The sequence below is a fragment of the Symphalangus syndactylus genome, chromosome 9, assembly GCF_028878055.3.
Source record: "Symphalangus syndactylus isolate Jambi chromosome 9, NHGRI_mSymSyn1-v2.1_pri, whole genome shotgun sequence".
NCBI lineage: Eukaryota > Metazoa > Chordata > Mammalia > Primates > Hylobatidae > Symphalangus > Symphalangus syndactylus.
In genome coordinates, this window is record NC_072431.2 from 95,617,606 (window position 1) to 95,643,008 (window position 25,403).

General features: G+C 35.2%; 1 protein-coding gene across 5 annotated transcripts in view; it reads right to left on the minus strand.

The window, feature by feature from the left end:
• The window catches only part of NPSR1 (neuropeptide S receptor 1), a 212,282-nt gene that overhangs the window by 54,763 nt on the left and 132,116 nt on the right, over nt 1–25,403 (minus strand). For 4 of the 5 annotated variants that reach the window (XM_055293450.1, XM_063609678.1, XM_055293447.1 and 1 more), the window contains exon 4: nt 7,566–7,659. The exons of the other annotated variant lie outside the window; for it this stretch is intronic. In XM_055293450.1, the coding sequence (XP_055149425.1) occupies nt 7,566–7,659 (94 nt within the window). The remainder of the gene's footprint in view (nt 1–7,565; nt 7,660–25,403) is intronic. 5 annotated transcript variants of the gene reach the window in all.

Genomic DNA, 25,403 nt, shown 5'->3' on the forward strand with positions numbered 1-25,403 from the left:
ACCTGTTGTTTCCTGACTTTTTAATGATCACCATTCTAATTGGCATGAGATGGTATCTCATTGTGGTTTTGATTTGCATTTCTCTGATGGTCAGTGATGATGAGCATTTTTTCATGTGTCTGTTGGCTGCATAAATGTCTTCTTTTCAGAAGTATCTGTTCATATCCTTTGCCCACTTTTTGATGGGGTTGTTTTTTTTCTCGTAAATTTGTTTGAGTTCTTTGTAGATTCTGGATATTAGCCCTTTTCAGATGGGTAGATTGCAAAAATTTTCTCCCATTCTGTAGGCTACCTGTTCACTCTGATGGTAGTTTCTTTTGCTGTGCAGAAGCTCTTTAGTTTAATTAGATCCCATTTGTCAATTTTGGCTTTTGTTACCATTGCTTTTGGTGTTTTAGTCATGAAGTCCTTGCCCATGCTTATGTCCTGAATGGTATTGCCTAGGTTTTCTTCTAGGATTTTTATGGTTTTAGGTTTAACATTTAAGTCTTTAATCCATCTTGAGTTAATTTTGGTATAAGGAAGGGATCCAGTTTTGGCTTTCTCCATATGGCTAGCCAGTTTTCCCAGCACCATTTATTAAATAGGGAATCCTCTCCCCATTTCTTGTTTTTGTCAGGTTTGTCAAAGATCAGATGGTTGTAGAAGTGTGGTGTTATGTCTGAGGGCTCTGTTCTGTTCCATTGGTTTATATCTCTGTTTTAGTACAAGTACCTTGCTGTTTTGGTTACTGTGGCCTTGTACTATAGTTTGAAGTCAGGTAGCTTGATGTCTCCAGCTTTGTTCTTTTTGCTTAGGATTGTCTTGGCAATGCAGGCTCTTTTATGGCTCCATATGAACCTTAAAGTAGTTTTTTCCAATTCTGTGGAGAAAGTCATTGGTAGCTTGATGGAGATGGCACTGAATCTATAAAATACCTTGGGCAGTATGGCCACTTTCACTATGTGGATTCTTCCTATCCATGAGCGTGGAATGTTCTTCCATTTGTTTGTGTCCTCTTTTATTTCCTTGAGCGGTGGTTTGCAGTTCTCCTTGAAGAGGTCCTTCATATCCCTTGTAAGTTGGATTCCTAGGTATTTTATTCTCTTTGTAGCAATTGTGAATGGGAATTCACTCATGATTTGGCTCTCTGTTTGTCTCTTTTTCGTGTATAGGAATGCTTGTGATTTTTGTGCATTTATTTTGTATCCTGAGACTTTGCTGAAGTTGCTTATCAGCTTAAGGAGATTTTGGGCTGAGACAATGGGGTTTTATAAATATACAATCATGTCATCTACAAATAGGGACAATTTGACTTCTTCTTTTCCTAATTGAATATGCTTTATTGCTTTCTCTTGCCTGATTGCCCTGGCCAGAACTTCCAACACTATGTTGAATAGGAGTGGTGAGAGAGGGCATCCTTGTCTTGTGCCGGTTTTCAAAGGGAATGCTTCCAGTTTTTGCCCATTCAGTATGATATTGGCTGTGAGTTTGTCATAAATATCTCTTATTATTTTGAGATGTGTTCCATCAATACCTAGTTTATTGATAGGTTTTAGTATGAAGGGCTGTTGGATTTTGTCAAAGGCCTTTTCTGTATCTATTGAGATAATCATGTGATTTTTGTCATTGATTCTGTTTATGTGATGGATTATGTTTATCGATTTGCATATGTTGAACCAGCCTTCCATCCCAGGGATGAAGCCAACTTGATCATGGTGGATAAGCTTTTTGATGTGCTGCTGGATTCAGTTTGCCAGTACTTTATTGAGGATTTTTGCATCGATGTTCATCAGGGATATTGGTCTAAAATTCTGTTTTTTTGTTGTGTCTCTGCCGGGCTTTGGTATCAGGCTGATGCTGGCCTTATAAAATGAGTTAGGGAGGATTCCCTCTTTTTCTATTGATTGGAATAGTTTCAGAAGGAATGGTACCAATTCCTCTTTGTACCTTTGGTAGAATTCAGTTGTGAATTGGTCTGGTCCTGGACTTTTTTTGGTTGGTAGGCTATTAATTATTGCCTCTATTTTGGAGCCTGTTAATGGTCTATTCGGAGATTCAACTTCTTCCTGGTTTAGTCTTGGGAGGGTGTATGTGTCCAGGAATTTATCCATTTCTTCTAGATTTTCTAGTTTATTTGCATAGAGATGTTTATAGTATTCTCTCATGGTAGTTTGTATTTCTGCGGGATCGGTAGTGATATCCACATTATTATTTTTTATTGTATCTATTTGATTCTTCTCTCTTTTCTTCTTTATTAGTCTTGCTAGCAGTCTATCAATTTTGTTGATCTTTTCAGAAAACCAGCTCCTGGATTCATTGATTTTTGAAGGGTTTTTCTGTCTCTGTCTCCTTCAGTTCTGCACTGATCTTAGTTATTTCTTGCCTTCTGCTAGCTTTTGAATTTGTTTGCTCTTGCTTCTCTAGTTCTTTTAATTGTGATGTTAGGGTGTCAATTTTAGATCTCTCCTGCTTTCTCTTGTGGGCATTTAGTGCTATAAATTTCCCTCTACACACTACTTTAAATGTGTCCCAGAGATTCTGGTACATTGTGTCTTTGTTCTTACTGGTTTCAAAGAACATCTTTATTTCTGCCTTCATTTCACTATGTACCCAGTAGTCATTCAGGAGCAGGTTATTCAGTTTCCATGTATTTGTGTTTTTGAGTGAGTTTCTTAATCCTGAGGCCTAATTTGATAGCATTGTGGTCTGAGAGACAGTTTGTTGTGATTGCTGTTCTTTTACATTTGCTGAGGAGTGCTTTACTTCCAATTATGTAGTCAATTTTGGAATAGGTGTGGTGTGGTGCTGAAAAGAATGTATATTCTGTTGATTTGGGGTGGAGAGTTCTGTAGATGTCTATTAAGTCTGTTTGGTGCTGAGCTGAGTTCAAGTCCTGAATATCCTTGTTAACCTTCTGTCTTGATGATCTGTCTAATATTGACAGTGGGGTCTTAAAGTCTCCAATTATTATTGTGTTGGAGTCTAAGTCTCTCTGTAGGTTTCTAAGGACTTGCTTTATGAATCTGGTTGCTGCTGTATTGGGTGCATATATATTTAGGATAGTTAGCTCTTCTTGTTGAATTGATCCCTTTACCATTATGTAATGGCCTTCTTTGACTCTTTTGATCTTTGCTGGTTTAAAGTCTGTTTTATCAGAGACTAGGATTGGAACCCCTACTTTTTTTTGCTTTCCATTTTCTTGGTAGATCTTCCTGTATCCCTTTATTTTGAGCCTATGTGTATCTCTGCACATGAGATGAGTCTCCTGAATACAGCACACTGACAGGTCTTGACTCTTTATCCAATTTGCCAGTCTGTGTCTTTTAATTGGAGTATTTAGCCCATTTACATTTAAAGTTAATATTGTTATATGTGAATTTGATCCTATCATTATGATGTTAGCTGGTTATTTTGCTCATTAGTTGATGCAGTTTCTTCCTAGTATCGATGGTCTTTACAATTTGGCATGTTTTTGCAATGGCTGGTAGTGGTTGTTCCTTTCGATATTTAGTGCTTCCTTCAGGAGCTCTTGTAAGGCAGGCCTGGTGGTGACAAAATCTCTCAGCATTTGTTTTTCTGTAAAGGATTTTATTTCTCCTTCACTTATGAAGCTTAGTTTGGCTGGATATGGAATTCTGGATTGAAAATTCTTCTCTTTAAGAATGTTGAATATTGGCCCCCACTCTCTTCTGGCTTGTAGGGTTTCTGCCAAGAGATCTGCTGTTAGTCTGAAGGGCTTCCCTTTGTGGGTAACCTGACCTTTCTCTCTGGCTGCCCTTAACATATTTTCTTTCATTTTAACCTTGGTGAATCTGACAATTATGTGTCTTGGGGTTGCTATTGTCGAGGAGTATCTCTGTGGTGTTCTCTGTATTTCCTGAATTTGAATGTTGGCCTGCCTTGCTATGTTGGGGATGTTCTGGATAATATCATGAAGAGTGTTTTCCAACTTGGTTCCATTCTCCCGATTACTTTCTGGTACACCAATCAAAGGTAGATTTGGTCTTTTCACATAGTACCATATTTCTTGGAGGCTTTGTTTGTTTCTTTTTACTCGTTTTTCTCTAACCTTGTCTTCTCACTTTATTTCATTAATTTGATCTTCAATCACTGACACCCTTTCTTCCACTTGATTGAATTGGCTACTGAAGCTTGTGCATGCCTCACGAAGTTCTTGTGCCATGGTTTTCAGCTCCTTCAGGTCATTTAAGGTCTTCTCTACACTGTTTATTCTAGTTAGCCATTCATCTAACCTTTTTTCAAGGTTTTTAGCTTCCTTGCGATGGGTTTGAACATGCTCCTTTAGCTTGGAGTAGTTTGTTACACACTTGATCTTAGCCAAAAGGCCGAGAAGTGATAGTTTGTTATTACTGGCCTTCTAAAGCCTACTTCTGTCAACTCGTCAAAGTCATTCTCTGTCCAGCTTTGTTCCATTGCTGGTGGGGAGTTGCAATCCTTTGGAGGAGAAGAGGTGCTCTGATTTTTAGAATTTTCAGCTTTTCTGCTCTGGTTTATCCCCATCTTTGTGGTTTTATCTACCTTTGATCTTTGATATTGGTGACCTACAGATGGGGTTTTGGTGTAGATGTCCTTTTTGTTGATGTTGGTGCTATTCCTTTCTGTTTGTTAGTTTCCCTTGTAATAGTCAGGTCTCCCAGCTGCAGGTCTGTTGGAGTTTGCTGCAGATCCACTCCAGACCCTGTTTGCCTGGGTATCACTAGCAGAGCCTGTGAACAGCAAATATTGCAGAACAGCAAACATTGCTGCCTGATCCTTCCTCTGGAAGCTTTGTCCCAGAGGGGCACCCACCTATATGAGGTGTCTGTTGGCCCCTACTGGGAGATGTCTCCCAGTTAGCATACATAGGTGTCAGGGACCCACTTGAGGAGGCAGTCTGTCCATTCTCGAGCTCAAATGCCATGCTGGAAGAACCACTGTGCTCTTCAGAGCTGTCAAACAGGGACGTTTGAGTCTGCAGAAGCTGTCTGCTGCCTTCTGTTCAGCTATGTCCTGCCCACAGAGGTGGAGCCTATAGAGGCAGTAGGCCTTGCTGAGCTGCAGTGGGGTCCACCCAGTTTGAGCTTCCAGGCCACTTTGTTTACCTACTCATGCCTCAGCAATGGTGGACGCCCCTCCCCTAGCCAGGCTGCTGCCTCGCAGTTCAATTTCAGGCTGCTGTACTAGCAGTGAGCAAGGCTCCAGATCTGCTGAGCCAGGCATGGGAGAGAATCTCCTTGTCTGCTGGTTGCTAAATCCTTGGGAAAAGCGCAGTATTTGGCGGGAGTGTCCCAGGTACAGTCTGTCCCAGCTTCCGTTGGCTAGGAAAGGGACATCCCCCAACCCCTTGTGCTTCCCAGGTGAGGCGATGCCCTGCCCTGCTTCGGCTCACCCTCCGTGGGCTGCACCCACTGTCCAACTAATCCCAATGAGATGAACCAGGTACCTCAGTTGGAAATGCAGAAATCACCTGTCTTCTGCATCGATCATGCTGGGAGCTGCAGACCGGAGCTGTTCCTATTTAGCCATCTTGGAACAGATCCCCAGCAAATTCTTAAGTATACAATTTAGTATTGTTACTCATATGTCTTATGCTGTACAGTAGGCATAACAAGCATGATCAAAATAAATTAATTTTAATTGCACACAACACATTGATATGTTCTTCATGTAAAAATGACCGCCTTGCATATAAGTTCCTGTGGTGGTCACACCACTGGTCTAACTCCCATAACTAGAAGTGAGGTCAAATGTCAAGTTTTGTGTGTTTTTGCAAATAATTTTTTATTTTTCCTAGTGTTTTCTTTTGTGTGTTCTCTCTTTCTGCTCCTATCTTTCTGTATACAGTATCTAGCACTGTTTTGAGTTTTTGACTTTAATGTTATCATTCTGCATGGATTTTTGTGCATATCGTTTTTGTCACACAGCATACAATATGGATATGTTCATGTTGATGTGTATTACTGCCCATGGCTCTACCACTTCCACATTGAGAGGCAGGCTATGTAGCATTTGAGGGCACTGGAGCTAGACCCAGACTGTATGGTTTCAAATCCTGTTCCTGCACTTACTAGCTGTGACCTTGGGCAAATTACTTTCACTCTTGGAACAATTGCCTTACCTATAAAATGCAGATAATAATAGAGCCCACCTCACAGAGATATTATGAATATTAAAATATTTAATATGTATAAATCAGTTAGAATCATGAATGACACCTAGTATGCAGTCAATAATATAAGGTACTGAAACTTCTTCCATAGACTAGTTAGCCATTCCTCCACTGAGACACACCAAGGTTAGCAATGAATTCCTGCTATTGTAGGCAATGCCACAATATACATCACATATGTATACATGCACACATGTGGGTGTTTCTCCAGAGCAGATACCAAGAAGTCATATCAAAGGGCTGCACATTTTATATTTCAATAAGATGTGTTTACTTATACCCCTGTCAATAGTAAATGAAATTACCCTATTTCACTCCACTTCTTGTAGATCCTTGATGACGTTAATTATATTTATCCTAAAATTCTGCTACTTCTATTAGATTTGCTTCCCTAGATCCAAATTGTGTGGAATGAGATTTTAAATGTATTATCTGTTTTCTACAGTTTGGATTTGTCACCTTTTAAATAATATTTGATTGCACTCATTTTTGTGGTCAAGATTTTTTGTTAGGTTCTTTATCAGTTTTTGAAGTTATCTGGAGAAAGGGAGAACAGGTTGCTAAACACTGGCTTTGTATTTGCTTTCAGGGTGTATGGAGGACAGTGGTCTCTGATTGTGGGCAGAGCAGTAGGCAGCTAGTCTTGTGAATATGTACTCACCCTTCCTCTAGGGCATTACTGCTCCCCAGGGCCCCTCTGCCTCTTCAAATCCAGGGAAACTTACTGTGATTGATCCTCCGTGTTGTACTTCAGAAATCACCTTGTCGGTTGCCTCGGGTCCTCTCCTGCACTCCACATTTATGCAGCCTGTTCAGGAAGTGCTCTTAAGGCCTCCCATCCCACTTCAGCATCTCCTAGGGCTTTTGTGGGCTGTGTGGTCTCAGCCTTCCCTCTGACCTATCTGCTTCCTTTTCTTAGGGATCCCTCACCATTTCTGGATCAAGGAGAGTTTCCTTTTTTTTTTTGCCAAACAATGATCAATTAAAAACATCTTTCCAATTATTTCTATGGTTTTGGATAAGGAGGACAAGGTGTTTGTTTCTGGAAAATGAGAGCTTAGTGTGGGAGAGTTCATTTCTTTGGACAGGTATGCATGTCAACACTACTCTAGAGGAGAAAGACGGAAGCATCAGCATCAAGGTGAATGGTCACAAAGTGGGTCAGCCACCCACCTTCCTTAGTGGCTCTGGGCTGTTCATGGGAACCATCAGCATTTTTCCAGGCATCTAAGTTTTCTTTTGTACATCTTTTTAGACAATCAGACCCATGAAGTGAGGAAAGAGGTGGAAGAAGAGAATGAAGAGAGGAGAAGAAAGAGAAGGAAAGAGGAGAAAGATCACTATTATTAAGAGTAAAACATTAGTCACTAAAGGACAGTTCTTTATGAAAGAGCACCTGGTAAAGCCAGCTCACCTCCTTGAAGGAACTTCATGGGGTAAACGATGGCATGGCATCTGTCTATGCTGAGGGACACCAGGACGTAGGTAGAGGCGTAGAGCAGCACAACCTAAAGACAGAAATGAGAGGAAGCTCATGACTTCAGAGAGGTGAGGGAATGCACACAGTGGAAAGAATAGCACCTTGTGTTATTTAGAAATCTGAGAGGTGAACCAAAGAAGGGGTGAGTGTTGGGTTAGGAAGGGAAATAACTCTCTTATATGGACAAGAGAAAGGGAAATACTGGGTGGAAGAGGGCAGTTTCCCAGCAAAGACCCCACCCTCAAGCCTGGAAACCAGTGGTCCTAAATGAGAACAGGTATTCCTGTTTTTGTGCCCAAAAAGTTGCCTTTTGGCCAGCCACATGCCCCTATCCTGTACCCATATAAACCCCAAATCCCAGGCTCCAGGAGGAGATGAGCAGACGAATGGCAGAACAGCATGACAGAGAAGGAGAGAAGAGAAGGAGGGTCTGAACACCAAGAGGAATTCAGCTGGGGACAATCAGAGAGGAGAATGGCCCTGGACAGCCAAACTCCAGGGGAAGATCATCTTCCCACTCCATCCCCCTTCCAGTTTCCCATCTATCCCACTGGGAACCACCTCCACCACTCAATAAAACTCCTGCATTCATCCTTCGAGTCTGTGTGTGACCTAACTGTTCCTGGACTATCGACAAGGACGTGGGTACCAAGAGGGCACTGAGCTGGTTACCACTTAAGCCATCTGCAGACGGCAGAGTTAAAACTGCACTATAATACTGGGGCTTCAAGAGTCACAGTCACCCACCCCAGAAACTACTGTAGGGCCGGAGTTCAATGCACTTGCCCTGGCTCCTGCACCTACCCTTCTGCATGCTCCCCCTCCTATAAGGAGTTTGAGCTTGAGGCAGCTGAACAGAGAACCCCGTCCCATGTCCTGTGATGGGATGGACCAGGGAACTCTCACTTTTCATCTCCACACCAGGAAGCAGAGTTTGGTCCCTGGTGCTAGAATTTGTACTGCTGGCCATGATGAGTGAGAATGCTTCCAGTCCTTTCTTGTTCACTTATTCCCTTGGCCTCTTGGAAACTCCATTGTTTCCAATGTCTTGGATCAGTCCTTTACATTTGCATGGTACATTTGTTTGTAATTGACTTTTAAAGCTAAACTAATTTTCTCTGCCACAATGGACATTCCAGAATAATTAGAAACAGAAGTTCATTTGCTTTTAATGAGTGGGAGTCAAGAGATGATAGAAGGGTTCCGGTTTTAGGGAGCCTATGTACGGTGTTGAATCATTTATCATCAGCAGCACTGACACCATCAGAGAGCTCCCCTTTTTCATCCACTTCATTAGGCTCAGGATCTGGATCTCCTCTTCCTTCCAACTGTCTTTTATTAACTTTACCCACACCTTTTAATTATCTGTGTACAATCTTTTTTTGCATAATTAGCAGAAAAGGAAATTGGGATTTAAGAAGTTGATTTCTCTTATGTGAAGAGCATATTTAGAATGTGATTAAATGAAATATATTTGAAGGGATGATCAAGGTGGACATTTTTCAGGTAACTTGGAGCCTCATTTCTACCAAGAGTCTGGCTGTATCTCCGCTTTGTGACATTAGGATCAAATCCAGAGGGAGTAGAAGAGTAACCTGTAAATTGAAGTCTAATGGAGAGCATTTACTTCACTTTCTTCTTGGCAGTTACCCTTGTTCTGAATTCGTGCCTTTTTGTTCTTTCTCTGGCTCAGACAAATAACAATCAAGCACATTGTGGTTCTTTATTATTTGTTATTTCCACAAATGCATCTCAGCACTAATGTTGTGAAAGCCACCATAGGGAGGAGGTTCTGAGGAATGATTCGAAATTGAAGGCACATAAGAAAGAATGAGATAATGTGCTTTGCAGGGACATGGATGGACATGGATGGAGGGTGTTATCTTTAGCAAACTAATGCAGGAACAGAAAACAAAATACTGCATATTCTCACTTATAAGTGGAAGCTAACTGATGAGAACACACAGATACATAGAGGGGAACAAAACACACTGGGGCCTATAGGAGGATGCAGGGTGGGAGGAGGGAGAGGATCAGGAAAAATAACTAATGAATATGAAGCTTAATACCTGGGTGATGAAACAATCTGTATAGAAACCCCCATGACACAAGTTTACCTGTATAACAAACCTGCACGTGTACCCCTCAACTTGAAATAAAAGTTAGAAAAAAGGTTAAAAAAAACTGAAGGCTCCCTGAAAACTCTAAGAAAAAATTATCTCTTGGGAAAAGGTGATAAATAGAGACAGAGAAAAATGGAAGACTAGGTTTAAGAAAAAAAAATCGATTGTCTACTTAGGCAAAACTGGGGTTTCTACCTGTGATCCATGAATTTAGAATTACTAAGGCTGGCAACAAACAGAGGAGGAGGTGGCATCAGAGAAGGATGAAAAAGAACACAATGGCAGAAACCTGTGGGGTGAAACATCATGGTGAGGTTATAAGGATCTTGGGGCTCTGTGGCTGTCTTGAGGGAGGTGACCGGCACAGTTCAGAATCTGGAGCAGGAGGAAGAGCCACAAACAAGAGTGTCCAGAAGAGCAGTCAATGCTGATAAAAAGATGCTGACTTTGAGATACAATCAAAAGAGTATTTAATTTCAGAGATTAACCATCTTCAGGCATTTAAGGCAGGGTAAAAAAAAAAATTCAAGGTCACCTAAAAGAAATGCATCTTAAATTATCATACCTCTTTCCCACAAAAACTAATGCCAGAAAACAGTATAACAACATGTTCAGAGTTTTGAAAAAAAATTGTGATCCAAGAACTTTGTAAATATGATTTCTGTGCCAAGGCACAGAACAATTTTCTCAGATATATAAGAAGGAAGAAAATATAACATTTTATACTCTTCCTGGCATACTTCAGCTAATTGAGAATTGAATTAAAATTAAGAATTCAAGAAGAGGAAAGAGCATAGAATAATAACAACTATGGTAAGCAATGAAGTTAGAAACACATGAAATGCTTACAAAATAATTAAATATGACTATGGAACATTTCAGGAAAAACTTGAGTGAAGGGACAGAGTACAAAGAAAGACATCATGTTGAATTTTGTTATGTATTTTGGGTATCTCTTGTTTTTTAACCTTGATAGAGATATATTAAAGCTAAAAGTTAAAGACAAGCTATGATAGAGTAAAATAAAAATGGAGAAATTTTAATTAGTTTCCTATGGTCACTGTAACAAATTACTACAAACTTGATGGCTTAAAACAACATAAATTTATTCTCGCATAGCTCTGGAGACCAGAAGTCCAAAATCAGTTCTACTGGGCAAAAATAAAAGTTTGGCAAGCCCATGATTCCTCCAGAGACTCTAGGGGAGAATCTGCCCCTTGCCTCTTCTGGCTTCAGGTGACTGCCAGCAGTCCTTGGTGTGTGACCATATTGGCCCAAGCTCTGCCTTTTCCTCTTCTGTCTGTGTGTCACACTCCCTTCTACCACCCTCTTATGATTACATGTGGGAATCACTGGGATAAACCAGAATAATCTCCCAGTTTTAAGATATTTAATTTGATTACATTTGTGAAGTTCCCTTTTCTTATATAAGTAACATCACAGGTTCCAGGGATTAGGATATGGATTTTGTGGTGGGGGGGGGTGCGGGGGGGGGGTGCTTTTTTCAAGCCTACCACAATCGATAATCAAATAAAAAGAAAAAACAAGTAAATAGCAAAAAACAAACAAAAAACCCTTAATATAGAAAGACTAAAATGAGGTAACTGAAATTACACCAAACCAAAACACTGTTTGTCACAATACATGTGAATGACTTAAGGTCTTTCATTAAGAAAATAACTTATTTTAAAACTTCCCTAAAATCTAATTCTATGCTGTTTAAAAGCGAAAAATTTTAAACCACATCACTTAGCTATCTAAGTGTGGAAATAGAGGTATGGCCAAAGGTATATCAGGCAAGTAAAAATTAAAGAAGGCATTCATTACAACACTATTAGACAAATTAAATTCAAAGCAAACAGCATTTCATGTGATAAAGGATTATTTATATTGATAAAAGATACAACACATGATGGCAATAGAATATTCACAGAGTTATATGTAACAAGTAACATAACACTAAATATATAATGAAACCGTTCAAAGTTTTACAGAAGAATAAACAAAAATATACAGATAGAAAAAATAGACTTTATAACTTCAGAATAATACACATTGCTATAAAATATCTAGACATTTCAAAAATTGGCCATATACTAAACTACCAAGAAAAAAAACCCTCTCAATAGCTCTAAAAAGTAGGACTTACGCAAATCACATATTTAAAACAATGAGCAATGAAGCTGAAATTAGTAACATGTTTTTTAAAAAAATGCCACTTAGAAATTTAAACACCCTCATAATTAACTCGAGTCAAGAAGGAAATCAAAGTACAATTATAGTCAATTCATAAATGTCAACAATGAAAACTCTACACATCAACAACATATGGGATACCATTCGGGGAACAGATGGCAGCTCGAGGACATATGTCTGAATTCTCACTACCCCACCCCTTAATTCTGACAGAAATGACCTAGGAAATATAAAACTAAAGAAAATCTTGCACAGAGAAGTGAGACTTAAATGCTGGAAACAGAGAAATTTTACTTAGCAAAATGCCAGATTGTATTCATATAAAGGAGGATCCCTGGACTGACTTTAAGCAAATAGACTTTATTTTTCAGAACAATTTTATATTTACAAAAAATTGCAAACAACACAGAGGGTTTCCCTAGGACTCCCTCCCATCTATATGCTTTTCACTGTCATTAGCATCTTGTAGTTCATTTGTTAAAATTGATGAACCAATATGGATATATTATCATTAACTGAAGTCTATTGTTTATATTAAGGTTCACTCTGTGTTGGACAGTTCTATGGGTTTTGACAGTTGCATAATGTTATGGATCCACCATTATAATATCAGAAGAGTTTCACTGTCCTAAAAATCCACTGCTTTTGTCTGTTCATCTCTTTCCTCCTCCAAATCTCTGACAACACTGGTTTCTTGCTCTTCTATAGTTTTGCCTTTTTGAGAATGTAATATAGTTGATTCATTTAGTATGTAGCTTTTTCAGACTGGCTTCTTTCACTTAGCAATGGGCATTTAAGATTCCTCCATGTCTTTTCATGGCTGGATAGCACATTTTGTTATATCACTGAATAATATCCCATTTAATGGATGTACCACAGCTTATCCATTCAGCTTTTGAGGAACATCTTGTTTGCTTCCAGTTTTTGGTGATTATAAATAAAGCTACTATAAACATTCTTCTGTGGGTATAAGTTGTCAACTGAGTAAATACATAGCCTTACAATTGCTGGGTTGTATGGTAAGACCATGCTTAGTTTTGTAAGAAACTGCTAAATTATCTTCCAAAGTGACTGTACCATTTTGAATTCTCAGCAGCAATGAATGAAAGTTCCTGTTAATATTCATCCTCATCAGCCATTGGTATTTTCAGTTTTTTTGAATTTTAGTGATTATCTAATAGATGTGTAGTGTTGTCTCATTGTTGTTTTAATTTGCAATTCCCTAATGGCATATGATTTTGAGCTTCTTTCTATCTGTTTATTTGCCATCTTCTTGGTGAAGTTTTTTCAGATCTTTTGCCCATTTTTGAAATTAGTTGTTTGTTTTCTTATTGTTGAGTTTTAAGAGTTCTTTGTACATATTTGGATACAAATCCTTTATGAAATATATATTCTGCAGATATTTTCTCCCATTCTGAGAGCTGTCTTTTCATTCTCTTAAACAGTGTCCTTTGCAAAGTTTTAAATTTTCGTAATGTCCAACATTTCAATCATTTTTCATGGATTATGCTCCTGGTATTGTATCTAAAAACTCATAGACAAACCCTAGGTCCCTTAAATCTTCTCCTATGTTATCTTCTAGTCGTTTTGTATAATAGTATTGAGCATTATATTATATCTATAATCTAAACTGAGTTGGTTTTTGTGAAAGGTGTAAGGTCTACATTAAGTTTTTTTTTTTTTTTTGCATGTGGATATTCAACCACTCTTTCAACTAAGATAGCCATTCTTGAAAAGCCTGTCTCTCAATGCCTTTGCTCCTTTGTCAAAGACTAGTTGACTATCTTTTTGTATGTCTATTTCTGGGCTCTCTGTTCTGTTTCATTGATCTACTTGTTGATTCTTTTACCAATACCATGCTGTCTTGATTATGAAGCTTTATAGTAAGTCTTAAAATCAGGTAGTGTTGGTTGTTCAAACTTGCTCTTTTTCTTTAATATTGCATTGGTTATTCTGTGTCTTTTGCCTTTCCATATGATTTTAGAGTTTGTCTATATTGATAAAATATCTCGTTGGGACCTTGATTGGAATTGTATTGAATTTATAGATCATATTGGGCAAAATAGACATCTTAACAATATTAAGTCTTCCTATTCATGAACGTGGAACATCTCTTCATTTATTTAGATACTTGCTTTTTTCCATCAGTTTTGTAGTCTTCTTCAATAGATCTTGTATATATTTTGTTAGATTTACACCTAAGTTTCATTTTTTGGTGTTCATATAAATGGTATTGTGTTTTTAATTTCAATCTCAACTTGGTAATTGCTGGAAAAAACAACTGACTTTTGTATGTTAACCTTCTATTCTGCAATGTTGCCATTTTTGCCTACTAGGTCTGGAAGTTTCTTTTTTGTTTGTTTTTATTTTTCTTGTCTATTCTTTCAGATTTTGACATAGACAATTACAAATTTATTAACAAAGACATTTTTATTTCATCTTTTCCAATGTATAAACTTTTTATTTACTTTTCTTGTCCTGTTAAGTTATCTAAGACATCTAGTTCAGCATTGAATGGGAGTGGCGAGAGAGGACATCTTTACCTTGTTCCCAGTCTTAGGACAAAAGCACCTAATTTCTCGCCATTAAATATGAGGTTAACTGTATGGTTTTTGTAGATGCTGTTAATCAAGTTGAGGCAGTTTCTCTCTGTTTCCAGTTTGCTGAGTTTTTATTATAAATGCATGTTGAATTTTGTTAAATGCTTTTCCTGTGTCCATTGATGGAAAAATCACAGAATTTTCCTTCTTTATCTTGTTTGTGTGATAGATTATATTAATTGATTTTTAAATATTTAACCAGATTTTCATGCCTGGAATAAATCTCACTTGGCCACGGACTATAATTCTTTCTGTATATGATTATACCTTTTAACAAAAATTTAAGTTGCTAATATTTATTGAGAATTTTTGCATTTATGTTCATGAGGGATATTGTTCTGTAGTTTTCCTTTCTTTTAATGTCGTTGGTTTTAGAATTAGGGCAATTCTGGCCTCATGGAACAAGTCAGCAAGTATATGAATTAGGAATGGTTCCCTTTTCGTCTGTTTTCTAGAGAAGACTGCAGATAATTGTTATCATTTTTTTCTTAAATGATTGACAGAATTCACTAATGAACCCATCTGGGCTGGTGTTTTCTTTTGTGGAAGATTATTAATTATTAATTCAGTTTCTTTAGTAGGTATAGGCCTATTCAAATTATCTATTTCACTTTATGTGAGTTTTGGCAGATTGAGCTTTTCAAGGAATAGGTTCGTTTCATCTAAGCTATCAAACTTGTGGGCATAGAGTTGTTTATAGTATTTATTTATCATTCTTTTAATGTCCACAGAATCAGTAGTGATGACCCCTCTTTCATTTCTGATATTAGTAACTTGTGGCTTCCCTCTTCTTTTCTTGATTAGCCTGGCTAGAAATTTATCAATTTTATTATCTTTTTAAAGAAACAGCTTTTGGTTTCATTGATTTTCAGTATTGAATTCCTGTTTTAAATTTAATTATTAATTTTTTTCTGATTTTAATTAATTAAATTTTTAATTGAAAAACAAAATAGTATATGTTTATGCTGTATAACATGATGTGTTTATGTATACATGTGGAATGGCTAAGTTAAGCTAATTAACATATTCATTACCTCACATAATTATTCTGCAGAGAAAATTTAAAATCTACTTCAATTTAATAATTTATGCTCCAATTTTTATCATTTCTTTTATTCTGCTTTCTTTAGGCTTACATTTCTTTTCTTTCTCTAGTTTCCTAAGGCATAAGATTAGATTATTAATATCACATATTTTTTCTTTTCTAATATATCCATTCAGTGTTATAAATTTCCCTCAAAGCACTGCTTTTACTGCATCCTACAAACTATGATGTTATATTTTCATTTATTTCAAAATATTTCTTGAGATATCTTCTTCAATTCATGTATTACTTAGAAGTGTGTTGTTCAATCTCCAAACAGTTTGAAAATTTTCAGCTATCCTTCTGTTACTGATTTTTAGTTCTATTCTGTGTGTTCTGAGAGCACACTTTGTGTAATTTCTATTTTTTACATGGTTAAAATGTGTTTTATGGTCCATATGCAGTTTCCTTTGATGGAAATCCCATATAAGTTTGATAAGAAGATATATTCTGCTATTACTGGATGAAGTATTCTATAAATGCCAATTAGATCCATTTAATTAATAGTTCAGTTAACTTTAACTGATAGCTGTTTAGTTAAATTGTATTTCTCTTTGCATTCAACCCCCCACCCCCTTTTATTTAGACAGAGTCTCATTCTGTCACCCAGGCTGGAGTGTAGTGGTACGATCTTGGATCACTGCAACCTTCACCTTCCGGGTTCAAGAGATTCTCCTGCCTCAGCCTCCTGAGTAGCTGGGATTACAGGTGCATGCCACCACATCTGGCCTATTTTTGTATTTTTAGTAGACAGGGGGTTTCACCATGTTGGTCAGGCTGGCCGTGAACTCCTGACCTCAAGTGATCCACCTGCCTCGGCCTCCCGAAATTCTGGGATTACAGGCATGGACTGCCGTGCCTGGGCTGCATCTCTTTTAATATTGTCATTCAGTTCACTTATCCTAAGTATTATTACCAATGCATTATTGCTATTTTTGTGTCGACCAGCTATCTATAGGTCAATTAAGAGTAAGAAAAGTAGCTTTCATTTTGCCTTCATTTATTCCTTCTCAATTGCTCTTCCTTTCTTTATATTGATTTGTGCTTATTATTTTATCATTTCCCCCTTTACCTGAAGAACTTCTTTTAGCATTTTTTGTAAGAAAAGTTTACTTTTGAGAAATTTCCTGTTTTTGTATATCTGAGAAAGTCTTTATTCTTCACTTCTGAAGAATAATTTCACTTGATAGAGAATTCTAGGTTGGGGGGATTTTTATTCTTTTCCCACTTTAAATATTTTATTATACTATCTTCTTACTTGGATGATTTCTGATAAGTCAGAGGAAATTCTTATTATTGTTTGTTTATCAGTAAGTTTCCCCCTCAACTTCTATCAGGATTTTATCTTTGTCTTTGGTTTTCTGCAGTTTGAATATGATATGCCTAGAGGTACATTTTTTCTGACATTTATTTTGCTTTGGTGTTCTCTGAGCTTCCTGGATCTGTGGATTGGTGTTTGCCATTAATTTAGAAAATTTTTCATCTTTTATTGCTTCAAATACTTCTTCTGCTCTTTTCTTTTTTCGGTATTTCTGTTATATGTGTGTGCTACACTTTGTGTAATTGTCCCACAGTTCTTGGGAATTCTATTACATTTTTAAAAGTAGATTTCATTATTAGAGCAGTTTTAGATTAATAACATAATTGAGCAGAAGGTACAGATTTCCCATAAACCCCCTGTCCCCCACACACAGAGCCTCACTCACCATCACGCTTCCACGCAAGAGTGGTATATTTGTTACAGTGGATGAACCTACATTGACACATCATTATCACCCAAAGTTCATAGTTTACATTAGGATTCACTCTTGGTGTTATATATTGTATTTTGACAAAAGTATAGACATGTGTCCACTGTTATAGTACAGAGTAGTTCTACTGCCCCTTGTTCCCCCTCTGTGCTCTGCCTCCCTCTCCCCAACCCCTGGCAACCACTAATGTTTTCACTTTCTCCAGAGTTTTGCCTTTTCCAGAATATCATAAAGTTGGAATCTACAGTATGCAGCTTCTCAGACTGTCACTTTTGCTTACTAATATGCATAAGTTTCTTCCATGTCTTTGCATGAGACACGTAACCTTTAAATAAGCTTGACAGCTCATTTCTTTTTAGCACTGAATAATATTTCATTGTATGGATGTACCACAGCTTATTTCTCCATTTACCTACCAAAGGACATCTTGGTTGCTTCCAAGTTTGGAAAATAGGAATAAACATGATATAAAAGTTTGTATGCAGGTTTTTGTGGGAATATATGTTTTCAACTTATTTGGGTAAATACCCAGGATCACCATTGCTGGAATCCATGGTAAGAATATAGTTTTGGAATAAACCACTAAACTGTCGCTGAAATGGCTGTGCTATTTTGTATTCCCACTAGCAATGAGTGAAAGTTCCTGTTGCTTCACATTCTCAATAGCATTTTGTGTTGTTAATGTTTTAGATTTTGATTATTCTAATAAATATGCAGTGCTATATCATTGTTGTTTTAATTTGCAATTCCCTAATAACAAAGATGTTCATAAGTATATGAGCATCTTTTCATTTACTTATTTGCCTTCTGTATAATTTTTTGGTGAGGTGTCTGTTCTTTTGACCATTTTAAAATCAGATTGTTCATTTACCTATTGTTGTGCTTTAAGAGCTCTTCTGTATATTTTGAATAACAGTCTTTTGTCAGATATGCCTTTTGCAGATATGTTCTCTTTAGTCTGTGGTTTGCTTCTCATTTGCCTTTTGCAGAACAGAAATTTTAATTTTAATTTTAATAAATTCCAGCTTATCAGTTCTTTTTTTCATGGGTCATGCCTTTGGTGTTGTATCTAAAAAGTCATCACCATACTCAAGGTCATCTAGGTTTTATTTTATGTTCATTTTTGTCATGGATATAAGATCTGTGTTTAGATTTATTATTAGGCGTGTGGATGTCTCCTTGTTTCAGTACCATTTGTTAAAATTATGACATTTTCTCCATTGTATTTTGCTTTTTTGTAAATATCAGTTGACTATATTTATGCCAGACTATTTCTGGGCTTGCTATTCTGTTCCATTGACCTGTTTGTTCTTTCACTAATAGCACACTGTCTTAATTACTATAGTTTTATAGTAAATATAGACTTTGGGAAGTATCACTCCTTCAAATTCGTTCTTCACCTTCAATATTATGCTGACCATTCTGCATCTTTTGTCTTTCATATAAAGTTTAGAATCAGTTTGTTGATATCCACAAAATAACTTGCTGGGTTACTGACTAGGACTGTGTTGAATCTACATAGAGTAAGTTGAGAAGATCTGACACCTTGACAATATTGAATCCTCCTATGTATACATGGAATAACTCTTTGTTTATTTAGTTTTTCTGCGATTACTTTCATTCAAGTTTTATAGTTTTCCTTGTATAGATCTTGTACATATTTTATTAAATTTATATCTAATTATTTCATTTTGGGGGATGCTAATGCAGATAATATTGTTTTTAATATCAAATTATACTTGTTTATTGCTGTTATATAAGAAAGCAATGAACTTTTGAATATTAACATATTCTGTAATCTTGCTTTAATTGCCTATTCTGGGAGAGTTTTTTTGGTTAATTATTTTGGATTTTCTGCATAGACAATCATGTCACCTGCAACATTTTATTTCTCTCCTTCAATTAGTATATCTTTTATTTCCTTTTTTGTCTCATTGCACTGGCTAGGACTTACTGTACAATGATGAAAAGGAATGTGAGAGGGATATCCTTGTTTTGTTCCTGATCTTAGCAAGAAAGCTCATAGTTTCTCACTATTAAATATGATGTCAGATGAAGGCTGTTTTGTAGATGTTATTTTTCAAGTTGAGGAGGATTACTTTCTATTCCTAGTTTACTGAATTTTTTTTGAAATCATGAATAGGTATAATTTGTTAAACACTTTTTAAAAATCTGTTGTTATAGTCTTGTGACTTTTCTTCTTTAGCCTATTGATATAATGGGTTACATTAACTGATATCCAATGTTGAACCAGTCTTACTTTTTTGGGATAAGCCTTACTTGTTTGTGGTGTATAATTCTTTTTTCTTTTTTTAAGAGATAGGGTCTCACTCTATCACCCAGGCTGGAGTGCAGTGGCACAATCATAGCTCACTGTAGCCTCTAACCCCTGGGCTCAAATAATCCTCCTGCCTCAACCTCCCAAGTAGCTAGGAATACAGGTATGCACCACCATGCTTGGCTAATTTTTGTATCTATTGTAGGTACAGGGTCTTGCTATGTTGCCCAGGCTTATCTCAAGTGTATAATTATTTTTATAAATTGTTGGATTGACTTGCTAATATTTGTTGAGAAATTTTGCATCTGTATTCATCAGATATATTGATGTTTTTTTTCTTGCAATATTTTTGTCTGCTTTTGGTATTAGTGTAATGCTGACCTTATACAATGAATTAGAAAATATTGCCTCTGCTTCTATAATTTCAATGCAACTGTAGAGACTTGGTGTAGTTTTCTTTCCTAAATGTTTGGTAGAATACTCCAGTGAACCCATCTGGGCTTGATACTTTCTGTTTTGGAAGTTTATTCAATAATTAATTCCTTTAATACAATTAACAGTATTTAGATTGCCTATTTCTCCCTGTATGAGTTATAATAGACTGTATCTTTCAAGGAATTGGTCCATCATAACTAGATTATAAAAACTGTGATTTAAGATTGTTCATAATATTCCTTTCTTAACCTTTCTAAAATTTTATTTTATTTTTAATTGAGCCATAATAATTGTACATATTTATGTGGTACAGTATGATGTTTTGATATATGTATATATTGTGTAACGCTCAAATCAGGGTAATTAGAATATCCATAATCTTAAACATTTATCATTTCTTTGTGGTGAGAACATTTAAAATCCTTTCTTCTAGTTATTTTGAAATATATAATATACTATTTTTTTTTATATTCACCCTGATGTGCAATAGAACACTAGAACCTATTCCTCTATTTAACTTTAACATTGTACTCATTGACCAGTGTTCTCCCATACCCTCTTTTGCTTACCTTCACCAGCTTCTGGTAACCACCATTCTACTCTCAGCTTCTATGAGATCAACTTTTTAAGATTTCACATATAAGTGAAATCATGCGGTAGTTTTCTTTCTGTGCTTAGCTTATTTCACTTAACACAATGTTCTCCAGGTTCATCTATGTTGTCACAGATGAAACAATTTCTTTCTTTTTTATGAATGAATAGTATTGCATATTATGTATATACTATGATTTTTAAATTCATTCATCCATTGATGGACATAGATTGTTGCCATATCTTGGCTATTATGAATAGTGCTGCAATAAACACAGGACAGCAGATGTCTCTTTGACATACTGATTTCATTACTTTTGGGTTTATACCCATTAGTGGGATTGCTGGATCATATGGAAGTTCAATTTTTAATTTTTCAAGGAACTTCCATAATGTTTTTATAGTGACTGTTCTAATTTACATTCCCACCAACAATATGTAAGAGTTTCCTTTCTCCACATCCTTGCCAACAATTGTTATCATTTGTCTTTCTGTAGTAGCCATTCTAACTAGACTGAGGTGATATCTTACTGTGGTTTTGATTTGTATTTCCCTGATGACTAGGGATGTTAAGCATATTTTCATATACATGTTGCCCATTTGTATGTCTTCTTTTGTATATATATTTTTTGAGAAATGTCTATTCAGGTCATTTGCCCATTTTTTTGGATTGGGTTTATTTTTTGTTTTTTGCTATTGAGTTGTTTGAGTTTCTTATATATTCTGGATATTAACTCCTCATCAGATGCATAGTTTGCCAATATAGTCTCCCATTCTGTAGACTGTATCTTTACTCTGTTGATAGTTCTTTTGCCGTGCAGAAGCTTTTTAGTTTCCTGCAATCTCATTTGTATATTTTTGCTTTTGTTGCCTGTGCTTTTTGTTTTCCTAGTTGGGGTCTCACTATGTTGCCCAGGCTGGTCTTGAACTCCTGGGCTCAAGTAATCCTCTCACTTCAGCCTCCCATGTAGCTAGGACTACTAACTCATGCCAATATGCCTGGTTATTTATTTTTATTTTTACTTTTTGTAGAGACAGGGTCTTGCTATGTTTCCCAAGCTGGTCTCAAACTCCTGGTCTCAAATCCTCCTGCTTTGGCTTCCCAAGGTGCTGGTATTATAAGCATGAGCCACTGCACACAGCCTATGTCTTTGTTTGTTTGTTTGTTTTGAGACAGGGTCTCTCTCTGTTGCCCAGGCTGAAGTGCAATGGTGCTGTCATGGCTCACTGCAGCCTTGACACTCCGGGTTCAAGCAATCCTACCACCTCGGCTGCCTGAGTAGCTGGGAATACAGACACACACCCACCATGCCTGGCTAATATATATATATATATACACACACACACACACACACACATACATATATATACACACACACATACGTATATATACACAAACATATATATATATGTAGATATATATGTGTGTGTGTGTTTTTTTGTAGAGATAGGGTTTTGCCATGTTTTCCTGGCTGGTCTTAAACACCTGGGCTCAAGCCATTCACCAGCCTCAACCTCCCCAAGTACTAGGACTACATGCGTGAGCCACCATGCCTGGTACTATTTTTTAAATTGAGTTGTAGATGTTTCTAATATATTTTGGATATTAACCCGTTATCATATGTATGGCTTGTAAATATTTACTCCCATTCCATAGGTCACCTTTTTATTTGATTCATTGTTTTCTTTATTGCACCAGAGTTATTTAGTTTAATGTTGTCCCACTAGTCTATTTGTGGTTTTGTTTCTTGAGTTTTTGGTGTCTTATCGAAAAAAATCACTGTCAAGAGAAATGTCAAGGAACATTTCCCCTGTTTTTATCTAGGAATTTTATAGTTTAAGGTCTTATATTTAAGTCCTTAATCCGTTTCGAGTTGATTTTTTTCTGTATTGTATAAATTAAGGGTTAAATTTCACTCTTCTCATGTAGATGTCCAGTTTTCCAACACCTTTTTGAGGAGACTATCCTTTCCCCATTGTTTATTTTTGGCACCACTGTTTATTTTTGGCACCACTGTTGAAGATCAGTGGACCATACATACATGGATTTATTTCTGGCTTCTTTCTTCTGTTTCATCTGTCTATATGTCTGTCTTCATGCCAGTACAACACTATTTCAATTACTGTAGCTTCATAATATACTTTTGTAAGCAGAAAGTGTGATGCCTTGAGCTTTGTTCTTTCTCAAGTTAACATGGCAATTCTGGGACTTTTGTGATTTAATTTGAATTTTTGAATTTTTCTCAATTTCTGTAAAACATGCTGTTGGGATTTTGATAGGGAATGCATTGAATCTGTAGATAGCTTTGATTTATAGATACTTTAAAAGTATTAAGTCTGTATATTTATGAAAACAGGATGCCTTTCCAATTTTTGTCTTGTTTAATTTCTTTCATCAATATATTTTAGTTTTTCATGTATAAGTCTATCACCTCCTTGGTTAACTTCATTTCTACGTATTTTATTCTTTTCAGAGTTATTGTAAATAGATTCTATTTTTTTTTGGATAGTTCATTGTTAGTGTATAGAAACATTACTGACTTTGCATGTTGATTTTGTATCCTGCAGCTATAGTAAATTCATTTGTTAGTTTTAACAGTTTTTTGGTGGTGTTTAGTGTTTTGTGTATATATATTATATGTATTTTATATAATACATAACATGTATTATATAAAATATATAAATAATACATAACATGTATTATATAAAATATATAAATAATATAATATATTATATTATATAATATATATTATATCTAAATATCTAAATATATATATTATATATATTTTATATATAAAATATATATTATATAAAATATATATAATATATATTTATTTATATATTTAGATATAATATATATATAATATAATATATTATATTATGTATATATTTTATATAATACATATGTAAATATAATATATAAATATATATATAAAATATAATATATATATTTATATATAAATATAATATATATTTTATATATTTTATTTATATAATATATATTTTATATAATATATATTATATATTTTATATAATATATATTATATATTTTATATAATATATATTATATATTTTATATAATATATATTATATATTTTATATAATATATATTATATATTTTATATAATATATATTATATATTTTATATAATATATATTACATATATTTTATATAATATATATTACATATATTTTATATAATATATATTACATATATTTTATATAATATATATTTTATATAATATATATAATATATATTTTATATAATATATATTATATATATTATATAATATATATTATATATATTTTATATAATATATATTATATATATTTTATATAATATATATTATATATATTTTATATAATATATATTATATATATTTTATATATTCATATTTATATATATTTTATATAACATATTTTATATAATATATATTATATGTATTATATATAATATATTTTATATAATATGTATTATATATAACATATAATATATTATGTATTATATATTATATATAAATTATATATAACATATAATATATTATGTATTATATATTATATATAAATTATATATAATATATAATATATATATGTAGGATCAGGTCATCTTCAAACAGAAAATTTAGGTTTGTCCTTTCTGATGTGAATGCCTTTCTTTTTTCTTTTCTTTTTTTTTCTTGCCTTACTTCTCTGGCTAGAACTTCCAGTACTATGTTGAATAGAAGTTGCAATAGTGAGCATTCTTATCTTGTTCCTGATCTTAGAAGACAAGCTTTTAGTTTATCACTGTTGACTGTGATGTTAGCAGTGGACTTGTCATATGTGGTCTTTATTTGTTGAAGTACTTCTCTTCTGTACCTAATTTGTTGAGCATTTTTACTACAAAAAGATATTGAATTTTGTCATGATCTTTTTCTGCATCTATTAAGATGATCATATGCCTTTTATCTTTCATTTTGTTAATGTGGCATGTCACATTTATTAATTTGCGTATGTTAAACTATCGTTGCATTCCAGGAATAAATTATACTTAATCATGGTGAATAATACTTCAAATGTGCTATTGAAATACGTTAGCTAGTATTTTGTTGAGGATTTTTAAACCTATGTTCATCAGGGTTATTGCCCTGTAATTTTCTCATACTATCTTGTCTGACTTTGTTATCAGAGTAATGCTGACTTTGTAACATGAGTTTGGAAGTAAACACTTTTTTCACTTTTTTGGGGGAAGTCTTTGAGAAAGATTGCTATTAGTTCTTCTCTAAGTGTTTGGTAGAATTTTGCAGTGAAGCCATCTGATCCTGGCCTTTTCTTGGAATGGAAACATTTTATTACTGATTAAATCTCCTTAGTATTGGTGTGTTCAGATTTTCCATTCCTTCAATACTCAAAGTCTTGGTAGTTTTTGTGTGTCTAGGAACTTATCCATTTCCTCTAGGTTATCAATTTTTTTTTTTTTTTTTTTTTTTTTTTTTTTTTTTTTTGCTCACTGCAACTTCAGCCTCCTGGGTTCAAGGGATTCTCTTGCCTCAGCCTCCTGAGTAGTTGGGATTGCAGGCGCCCACCACCACGCCTGGCTAATTTTTGTATCTTTAGTAGAGATGGGGTTTCTCCATGTTGGTCAGGCTGGTGTCAAACTCCTGACCTCAGGTGAGCTGGCTGCCTTGGCCTCCCGAAGTGCTGGGATTACAGGCATGAGCCACTACACCTGGCTG